Source organism: Epinephelus moara, chromosome 8 (assembly GCF_006386435.1).
Source record: "Epinephelus moara isolate mb chromosome 8, YSFRI_EMoa_1.0, whole genome shotgun sequence".
Classification (NCBI taxonomy): Eukaryota; Metazoa; Chordata; class Actinopteri; order Perciformes; family Serranidae; genus Epinephelus; species Epinephelus moara.
Genome location: NC_065513.1, coordinates 45756913 through 45768044, shown reverse-complemented (window position 1 = coordinate 45768044; position 11132 = coordinate 45756913). Strand labels below are relative to the sequence as shown.

General features: G+C 37.6%; 2 protein-coding genes across 2 annotated transcripts in view; one reads left to right on the top strand and one right to left on the bottom strand.

The window, feature by feature from the left end:
- LOC126393884 (ras-related protein Rab-14-like) overlaps window positions 1-11132 on the top strand; it is a 38519-nt gene that overhangs the window by 13005 nt on the left and 14382 nt on the right. The window lies entirely within an intron of this gene.
- The window catches only part of mak16 (MAK16 homolog (S. cerevisiae)), a 10132-nt gene continuing 3864 nt past the window's right edge, over window positions 4865-11132 (bottom strand). Inside the window, exons 2-10 of the mRNA XM_050050285.1 lie at window positions 10883-10932; window positions 10307-10416; window positions 9609-9673; window positions 8405-8556; window positions 8113-8167; window positions 7933-8007; window positions 6131-6250; window positions 5959-6027; window positions 4865-5507 (exon numbers count right to left, since the gene is read on the bottom strand). Of these exons, the coding sequence (XP_049906242.1) occupies window positions 5283-5507; window positions 5959-6027; window positions 6131-6250; window positions 7933-8007; window positions 8113-8167; window positions 8405-8556; window positions 9609-9673; window positions 10307-10416; window positions 10883-10932 (921 nt within the window). The 3' untranslated portion in view covers window positions 4865-5282. The remainder of the gene's footprint in view (window positions 5508-5958; window positions 6028-6130; window positions 6251-7932; window positions 8008-8112; window positions 8168-8404; window positions 8557-9608; window positions 9674-10306; window positions 10417-10882; window positions 10933-11132) is intronic.

Genomic DNA, 11132 nt, shown 5'->3' with positions numbered 1-11132 from the left:
TGTTCATACATCAGTAAACTACAACTATAAAATGAAAGAGAAAAAAATAACTTCATTCACTGGGCCGACTGCCGGCAACTTTTAAGGTGGAACGTTAACTTGTAATGTTACTCAATGCATGAGTTGATGACATGAATCCATCAGCACACCTTAAATTTAGTCATATTTTCCAACATAAGTCAACATTTTTATCGGACATTTTATTTAAAAAAAAAATTGTCCTTTTAAAAATATTTTTTGGACATTTTATTTAAATTTTATCGGACACATTTCAAAATGACAACTTTGACTGTTCCATCAGTTTTTATTGTCTATCTTGGATGACACACACTTTTAGTAATGACTATAAAAATATAGATTAATTTGGGATGAATTATATGAACTGCATGTATTCTAGTCCAGTAATAGGGTACTTTACAGTACTTGATGAAGAAACATTTGGACACATGACCTCCTGTAAAAGGTGAAGTTGTTGTTTTTATTCGTTGGTCTTCGTACAGATGAAACAAGATGTTCATCAGAGAGCGTTAGAGGAGCAGGTGGGTGGATTTTTGTTCCTTTGAACAGAGCCAGGCTGAATGTTTCCACCTGTTTCCAGTCTTTATGTTATGCTAAGCTATGCTAAGCTAAGCTAAGAAGTATGTGGATATTTTACTAGAGTAAAAGTAGTAATACCACAGTGTAGAGGTGAAAGTTCTGCAGTCAAGACACTAAGTGAAAGTACATAATTAACATCAAAATGTACAGGAAGTAAAAGCAAAGGCTCTTTATTTATATTCTATTATATTTATATATATATTTATATTCTTTATTATATGATGAAAGATCATAATTATTGTTTTGTTTTTTTACTGAGGTGTGTGAAACAGTTTAATCCTGAGAGAAACCTTGGTTACAGCTCTGGTGTCTCCTTCCTGCTGTCACTTGTTTACCAGGTGTAGATTCTTATCTCCAACACTGGTCAGGTGACTCCAGGATGACAGGTGTGAGGGGGCGTGGCCTCAACAACAGAGGACAGGACAGCTGTGTTTTAATGGTGGTGCCTCTCCATGTGACGTGAGCAGTTCAGTGAGATCAGAGGAGCAGAAATCAGCTGTAATTCCTAACGCTGACCCCGGTGAGTGTGATGTGTGTGTTTAAAACATGTTTTCATGAAGGAGGGCTTTTCTTCGTTGGACTTGAGGGGGACATTACAATGAGCTGTCTTAATAAATTGTGTGCAGGGCTGCAGTGATATACCCATTCTAAGATGTACTGTGTCAACACATCATACAAAGTTCAGACTCTCACCAAACACATGGCAGCAGATGGGGAACAGAGGCAGGTTCACAGGTGCAGCAGAGGTCACACACACCACCTGACCCCCTCTGGCTCCTCCAGACTTCACCACCACCGAAGGACCCACAGACAGCACTACCTTCACATCTGTCAGCTCACCAGTACTTTATATGAAACATATCAGTGACTGTTACAGGACACAGAACAGTCAGTGTACATGTACAACTTTTCTCCACGACCCGACATTGAATCTCTCCTTTGAGTTATTTATTTGACTTATTTTCTAAGAGGAGACTTTTTACACAAACTTCATTAACAAAATATTTCAAGTTTCAGTCATAGTAATAAAATGTTCGTTAAACCAACAGTAACTTTAAGGATCATTCTGACTGATGATAATGATGCTGTAACACAGTGATGCTGTGAAACTGATATTTTCTGAGACAGTTATCGTACCGTGAAAATCTGACACCATTGCAACCTTTATCGTGTGATACATTTCCATATATAGTGTGTTCCTCTGGTGTTGTCAGGAACTCAGATTCTTTTAATTTCAACATTTAGCCAGATCTTAATAAAAAGATCACAGTCAATCAATTAAACTTAATTTAAATAGCACTTTTCATACACACACACACACACACACACACACACACACACACATAAAGCAAAGACTGATGGTAAAGACTAAAAGTATAACAGCCCTCATGAAGAACTGAAGAAAAAGCTGTCATCAGTGGGGAGACACACCAGAGGCAGGATAAGAACTTGAAATAAAAAATAATTTTAAAATCAGTCAATAAATTTGTTAAAATTAATTAAATAAAAAACAAAATAGAAAAGTATGCCAGCTAGAAATTACAGATGAGTGAAAATAGATAAATACACAGTAATAATAATCAAAAAAAGTTGAATTAAAGCCAGAATGAAGAGGTACTGTAGGTCTTTAGTTTGCTTTGAAGAACATGGACACTGTGCAGCCCTCAGGTCTTCAGACAGGACGTTCCTCAGACGTGGAACTTCCTGTGAGCTTCAGAATCGATTTTAAGTTCCTTTTATTGGTTTATAAACATCTTAATGGTCTCAGTCCTTTCATCGTATGAACCCTCGAGAACCCTCAGGTCCTCTGGTAGAGGCCTTTTAATCAGAACAACAGTGAGGCCTCATTTCATCCCTCTGGCCTCAGGCCTACCTGTTTATCAGACAGCAGCTCTTATCAGGAATAAAATCCATCCAGATTTTGCTGCAGAAATGTTACAGGAAGAGAAATGAGGTGGTGTTCAGTCAGCTGGACACGTGTTGTGGGCGAACAATGAACCGAAGTCCAGTGCGCTGTGTCTCTTTGGATGTGGTGATCCATTTGCTCTCTATATAATCTCCACAGGCTCACCAGGACACAGAGGAGCGACAGCCTTGTCCACGTGTCATCATTATTACAGTCAGCATTTCAGTTTTAACACGCTACAAACATGCTTCCACGACACGGTCAAAACTGTTTGTCTCCACATTGCACACACCTGATCCTGATGACATGGAGCTCACCTGTACGTCCGTCACACGTCAGTGCTCCACCCTGTGTTCAGTTTACTGCATGTGTATGTTTATGTGTCCTGTGTTTAGACGAGGACAGAATGAACTTTATTGTGGCTCCAACTTTATCTGAATGTAATTTCTGTCTTGTTCTCAGGTGAGTGCTGACTGAGCCGTCTGTGAACGTGAGGACGGATCTACGGCTCTGAAGTCCTGAAGGTCGGTCTGAGTCTGATTACTCTTATAATTAATATTAGAGATACATCAATCTGGATTTTTCAGAACTTGAGACAATCAGAAACCAGCTTTGTTTTTCCACCTGTGTAAAACTCACTGGAATAATTAAAAGATAAAGTAACGTGACGTCTGTAACTGCAGCTGAAACACTCACTTATTATAACGACATTAACACAACGAGCCGTTAATGTGCATCAGTTAATTAATGAGGTCAGACTGATGTGATGTAAATGTTCTGTAGGACGGTCACTTTAAATCTCGTCACTGAAAATAAAACATGTTAAAACAAGACTTAAACTTAAAAATTAAACACTCAAACAAGTTCCTTTCAAAATAAAACCCAGGCATTCATTTAAAAGCATTTTATTCTGGTATCTTTTGCACTCTGTTTCTCAGTGGCAGAAAAAACACATCAAAATGAAAAATAATATAATTCAAAATGATAATTTTGTTTGTTGTTGTTTTTTGTGCCAGTTCGACTTTTTTTCCAGCTGTTTTAATATCAGTTTCCTTTTTACCGTTTGTTTCAATGACACATTGATTTAAAGTTTAAAGGAAAAAAATCAAAAATAAAACACAGGCATTAAAAATTATATTGTTTTGATATTTTCTTCTTCTGGTTTTTCAGTGACAACCTGTGTCTTTCTCTCCGCTGCTTTTGATGATGATTGTTTTCTTTTGTTTTTATACACCGACAGTTTTGTCATTGAAAAACATCCGAGTTCTACAAAAACCCTTAAAGTCCTGAAAAGTGATTTTTTTTTTCTTTTCTTTTTTTAATTCATGTGCACACAAAATAAAGACTATCACCTTCATATGATGCAAAAATATCAAACGCTTTTAAAGCCTGTTTTATTTTTCAGTTGAACTTGTTTCAGCGCCACTTATTCATTTTTTAGTTTCGGCTTTGTTTTCACTGACAAATTTTATTTAAAGGAAACATTAGAATTGAAACACTTAAACAACGTCCACTAGAAAATAAAACACAAGTGTTAAAAATTATTTTAGTTTGCTTTTATATTTTTAATGCCAAATTTATTCAAAGGAAACTTTAACACTGAAACAACTTCAAGTAAAAAACAAACAAACACAAGCATTAAATGTTATTTTTATTTTATTTTGATATTTTCTTCTTCTGATGTTCTTCAGAGAATCTTATGATTTTTGCTCTTCACCGTTTTGTTTTTTCTGTTGTTTTTTTTATAAATTTTAATACAATCAGTTTTGTCATTGAAAAACATCAGAATTCTACAAAGACCCTTAAAGTCCTGAAAAAGTGATTTCTTTTAATCTTTCCACAAGATAACATGTACACAGTAAAATAAAAAATCTTTTTTGGGTGTAACAGGCCCCATATGATGCAAAATATATCAAGTATTTTTAAAGCCTGTTTTATTTTCAGTTGAACTTGTTTGAGCGCCAGTTTTTCATTCTTTAATTCAGGTTTTGTTTTCACTGACAAATTTTATTTAAAGGAAACATTAACACTGAAACTGTTTAAATGTCAAAACCTTTTATTTTTTGCATTACACAGAAGAGAACCCTCAAGACCCAAAAGCTGTTTGTTTATTTTGTGCACAACATGACACGCTGTGCACAAAATAAAAATAAAATCACCTTTCAGGACTTCAGGGGCTCCGTATGATGCAAAAGATATCAGAGTAAAATATTTTAATGCCTGTTTAATTTTTAGGTGAATTTGTTACAGCACCAGTTTTTGTTTATTTTCAGTGCCAATAAAAAATAAGTCACTTCCTCCAAAGGCCAACATCAGAATTAAAAATAAATTTGAAGATAAATTAATTTACCAGAAAACAGATCATAACAACAAAATGTTTATTTATTTTGAACGTAGAAATGAGAAAAGACATTTTTCTCAAAATGTCAAGGTTTAACAGGAAAACAGTGAATTCTCACAATGTGTTTGTCACTTTCTTTATTCTGGACGTTAAGATATTTATAAAGTTTTTTATTATGAAACATGAAGCAACTTCTTTCCAAAACTGATTGATTGACATGTTTATCATCATTTATTGATTAATATTTAACAAACAGACAAAACAAAGCTGTTAAAGTCACTTGTGAGTTTTGAACTGATCCAGGTCAGATCCGTCCTGTGTGTCCATCAACAAACTTCCATGTCCAGGCTCCGTATGAACAAACTGACGACCACCACAGAGTGGGTGTGTCCTCAGCAGAGAGTCACAGTTTGATTGGCAGCAGAGGCTGTGACATCACTACGTGGCTCTGCTCTTGGCGGCGGGCTCCATCTCATACTCGATCTCCACGTACGCTCGCTTCTTCCTCACCACCGAGCCGTTAGCTGGAGATTTACCTTTAGACTTGGAGGCCTTCGCCTTTGTCTCCACCTCCATCTCCTCCTCTTCCTCCTCTTCTTCTTCACTGGACTCCTCCTCACCCCCGTCCTCCTCGTCGCTGCTCGTCCTCAGTTTGTTCATGTCCTGAGAGGAGAAACAAAAAAATTGCTCAGATTAAAAATGTTCAGGCCGAATGTAAAGAATGTTTTAACCTGGACCCCGTGTCACATGTCACATGTCACACATTAGAATATTAACATGCTAACATAAGCGCGCTAACATTAGCATATGTAGCATGTCAGACAGAATGTTAATATGCTAACATGAGTGCTAACACGCCAAATGTTGCATTCTAATGTCTGACATGAGACATTCCGCATGTTAGCACGCCTACGTTAGCATATTATGATTTTAATGTCTGACATGCTGATATGCTAATGCACGTGCACAAACATGCCGAATTTTGCATTTGTCAGACTTTAGATTAAAATGCTAATGCTAATGTAAGCGTGCTAACACACTGTGTCTGTTATAGAGTTAACCCTTTAACCTCCACACAGATCCAGGTGTTTCGCTGATGTCAGAGACACTTTACCTCGAAGTCGCTCAGGTCGCTCTCGTCCTCCACTTCTTCTTCTGCTACAAACTCTCTCTTCCCGACGTCCTGCAGACAGACAGACAGACAGACAGGAGGACACACAGCTCAGTCAGCCTCTGACCTCACGTTTTATAAACTCAAACACACTGAAACACGAGTCCTTCATCACCTCGTCATCTTCCTCCTCCTCCTCTTCCGCATCTTCCTCCTCCTCAGACTCGCTCTCTGCATCCTGCTGCTCCAGAGCTCTGTCGAAGGCGTGGACCGGGAAGTTGTAGATGTCTCCGTACTGGTAACACACACACACACACACACGTTATATTTAATACAGAAATATATTTCACACCTTCTGTCCCAGTGAGTTACAAGACACTAAATTATTTTTTCTGTTTTAAACTGAACCTGACATTAGCTTCATTAGTCTGAGCTGGACAGAGCTAAATGCTAATATTAGCATTATGATATCTGACACCTAAGATTTGGCATGTTAGCGCGCTTACGTTAGCATATGAACACTCTGTCTAGTTAGAGCATTAATATGCTAACGTAGGAGCGCTAACATGCCCAATGTCACATGTCAGACATAAGAATGTTAATATGCTAATGTTAGCATACTAGTATGCTGAATGTAACATGTAGTGTTAACATGCTAACGTAAGCACACTTATATCAGACATGTAACATTAGCATATTAACAGTCTGTCTCACATGCGACACTCGGCCTGTTAGCGCGTGCTTACGTTAGCATATTACCAGAATTTTTTTAATCTGTAATTTTACTTGAGTGTTTTTATTTCACGGCTCTGTTTGTTGTTTGTCAGTGATTTTTGTTTATTGAGTCTGTTTCCTGTTGAGCTGAGTAAAGCTGTTCTGATGAACAATGTTTATATTAATAATCAGTTTTATTCACAGGCTGCAGCTGATTGGTCTCCAGAGGACAAAGTTACTGTTGGTCATGATGACGCTCTGTGACATCACACTGTTCTACTGGTGTCAGTCACGTGGTATTGACCTTTTTTATTTTAAATGTACGACCTCCTCGTTAATGTTACACAGTAACTTTTAATATTTACACAACTACTTTTACTTCTGCATAATTACTTTGAAGTAACTATAGTTCTGCGTCAGTATTTTTAAAGTAACTGTACTTTTACTTGAGTATATACTTTTTTTTAGTATATACTTGTGTAAAAGTACAGTTACTGTAAAAAAAGTTGTACTAAAGTAACTTACTTTTACTTCAGTATATGTTTTAACAGTTTTGCTTCGAGGAAATTATCCTCATGTTTAAGTACAATTACTTTAACTTGAGTATTTCTTTAAAGTAACTTACATTTACTTAAGTACATTTTTTAACAGTTTTACTAGTGTACTTTCACTTCATACTAGAGTAACTACTTTTATGAGTATACTTTCTTAAAAATGACCGTACTTATACTGAAGTATGTAAATTATACTCATGTAAAAGTAAAGTTACTTAAGTATAATTTCTTAAATTAGTACTTTTACAGGAGTATCTTTCTTTAAGTAACTGTACTTTAACTTGAGTGTAACCTCTTGAACAGCAATTATTGTATTATAAAGAATTCCTGCTGCAGTTTATTGTCACAGCAGTGTTTATTATTAATTAACGTACATTTTCACTTATTACTTTTTTTTTTGATGAAACAAGCCTCATGTGACGTCTCTGTTCGTTCACTGATCTTTTACCGTTTTTAAAAATTGTACTTGTGTAAACTGAAGAGACAAATTTGTTCCTCTGGATACTGAATATTAGAAATGGATCTCACCTGATTCAGCTTCTGTGTTAATTTGAGTTTTAGTTTGAAATCATAAATGTTATATAAATGTTTCTTTCTATGAGTTCGTCTCTGACCAATCTAAACGCCGCCTTGTGAGCAGATCCTCGTCTTTAAGCGACCACGTGAGTAAAGTACGACTGTAAATACTGTGCGTGTGTGCTGATCGTACCGTTCCCTGTTTGAGTCTCTCCAGCAGCTCCTTCTCAATGGCGTTATCCAGCTGAGCAGCGATCAGAGCTTTCTCCTACACACACACACACATGAAGACAGAACAGGTTCATACAACAAGTGAATCCACCTTTAATGTTTGAGTGTAACCATGGTAACGTCGTGCTCGTCCATGTCTCACCTCTCTCCTCTTCTCTCTCTGCTCCACCTTCCTGCTGAGAGGCACCAACTTCCTCCTGAAACACAAAACAGACGTCAAATTAAACTTTGACTTCAGACGGTCACTAAACAAACACTTCAAATGTAACTTTAAGGGGACAGTGAGTCAGATTTGGGTGATTTAATGTCATTTTTACAGTTTGATCATGAAGTCACGTCGCACTAAAATCAAAGACTTTAATTTCTTATTTGAGTTTCATTCTTCCTGCTCGGCACACTCACTTCCTGTAGCAGTATGTTGTAGTATTACTTACTGTCTCTTGAGGACCAGTTTGCGCATGCGGATCAGATACTGAGTGATTTTGGTGAAGCGCTGTTTACACTTGTGTCTCATGAATCGAGGCCAGTAGATCAAATTCTCATCGATCTGTTCCAGAGCTTTCTCGTAGTTCTTACTGAGCTTCACCTGCACACACACACAGAGCATACATAAAGAGGTGCACACACACATGTTCAAACCAAATTTTACGTTTTGACTTGTATTTGTCCGACAGGAAACATCAGGTACGAGTTCTTCATTTGATTTTAAAAAAATGTCATTGAGTAACAAAGAATCTACATCAACACACCGACAGCTCCAACCATCAAAACTTCAAAGCTTTGAACGTAGCTTTGCTTCATCTGATCTGCTCGTCAGAGAAATTAAAGTTGGTTTTGGGGCACCTGTCGAATCAGTGGGGAGAACGGGACATGCATATACGAAGGCTACGTCCTTTCTCCATTCAAGCCTGCGACCTATTGCTGAATGTTTCGATGACATGCTATACTATGACGTTTTTTCATGATTTTGGACGACATGCTATACTATGACGTTTTTTCATGATTTCGGATGACATGCTATACTATGACGTTTTTTTTGATGATTTCAGACGACATGCTATACTATGATGTTTTTTTGATGATTTCAGACGACATGCTATACTATGACTTTTTTTCATGATTTCAGACGACATGCTATACTATGACGTTTTTTTTGATGATTTCAGATGACATGCTAAACTATGACTTTTTTTCATGATTTCGGACGACATGCTATACTATGACGTTTTTTGATGATTTTTGCAGACAAGACAGACAATTAAAGAAATGATGGAAAGAATTTTATTTTTAGGCTTGAGATGGAAAAATGTACAAAATATTGGGAGAAATAGATTGTGTATAAATGCCACTGAATAAAGTGTGATGCTGTACGCTGAGATGTGAATGGAAAAATGTACTGTGACTTTGTAACATCCATGATGACCTCAGGTTGTTTGTTTCTGAAATAAAAAAAGAGTTACAAAAAAAGAACTGCTTGTCTGATGGTCCAAAGACTTCAAAACGCAGGGACGCAGGCTGGAATCGAGCCCACGGCTGCTGCAGCAACATGGGGTGCACACTCTACCTACTGAGCTAATGGACGACCTACTGTGCAACTCTGAAAGTCTGTGAACAAACTGTGAGAGAACTGAAGCTCACCTTCTCCCACATCTTGGCAGGAAATGCTGCTCTCTCGATCACCTTCATGTAGAGGAAACACTGACCTGCAGGAGGAAACATTATTCATCAACTCATCAGTGTTTCCTTCTCATGTTTCACATCTGGATCAAACTGTTTGACTGTAATTCTTTAAAAGTCAGTTCATCATTGCATCAATTTTTCATGACGTTATACCATGACACTTATATAACATTTATTTATGACATACCTACATTTTACAAAAACTAAAAAAAACAGTGGACAGTGATGTCGCCTGGTTGGTTTTGGTTTTGTCTTACTTTGCACTGTGTGAGGTGAAAATGTTTCCTTTTCATTTAACACTATCAGTGGAGCAATTTACACTCATGTGGCTCAACTCACCCTCATCGTGGGAGAACTGAGCCAAGAGACCACTTTTTTTGGGGAGTCATTCTATGAAAATGGTTTGGTTTCGATGTACAGTGATTGTTCCCAGGGATGCACAACATCCTGTAATATACATACATACCTTAGCTGGAGTCATTACTGTCATGCCCTCACATAAAAGTCACCTCAAGAAAAAACTCTGAGAGTCTCCTGAATCTCAAACTCGTCTTCCTTCCTGGATTTCAGAGTAAAAGCCTCTACAGTGTCACATTGTGTTGTATCGTCCCTCCCGGCCTGTTAAGAGTGTCGCTGTAGGTGTGTAACGTGTTTACCTTTCTCCTCTCTGACGGTGGCGTACTGACTGTTGGCCAGCGGGCAGGACGAGCGGTTACACAGCCCTGTGACGTTGTATTCATTCCGACAGAAGTTCTGACTCTTCGTCCTGCACATAAAGACGACACCAGATGTTTGATGTCAAATCTCCAGCTGATTTTCTGTCACCAGTGAATTTCACACTGATGTGTTTTAGTTTCATATTCATCAGTCTGAAGCCGACCAGAGCATGATGGAGAAGATCACAGGTTATTCCTTTGAAATCATGTTTTAATCTGTGAATGTTTCTCATCCAGGAAAGTATTTTCTCATTCTGTGTAACACGACAAACATTTGAATGAGTTACTGTGAATAAAGCAGTCGGTGTAAATAAAGCAAAATAAATAAACAAATAAAAATCTCTTGTTCTGTCTTGTTTGTCTCTAAATGTGGTGTAGAGTGTCATTGCCATTGACTGTTTCTCTGTAAGTGTTGTGTATTAAAGAACTTGATCGTACTATAATAATCTTACTGTGTAACTGAGTAAATGAATGAATGAATGACTGAATAAGAAGCGGAGGAAGTTTCAGACTTACTTGACTTTGAAGGAGCAGAACTGTTTGTTCCCGATCACGTCCCAGATCATCTGCAGGAAGCAGAATCAACACATTACAGAGAGTTTCATCCCGTGGCTTTCAACCTGCAACACAACTGGGGCCTGTATCACGAAGCGAGATCAACCTTTCCTGGGTTACCCAGACCTATCCTGGGTTGACTAACCCTAACAATGGCAATCAGGATAATCGGTATCACGACGCTGGATATCAACTCGGTAACTCAACCCAG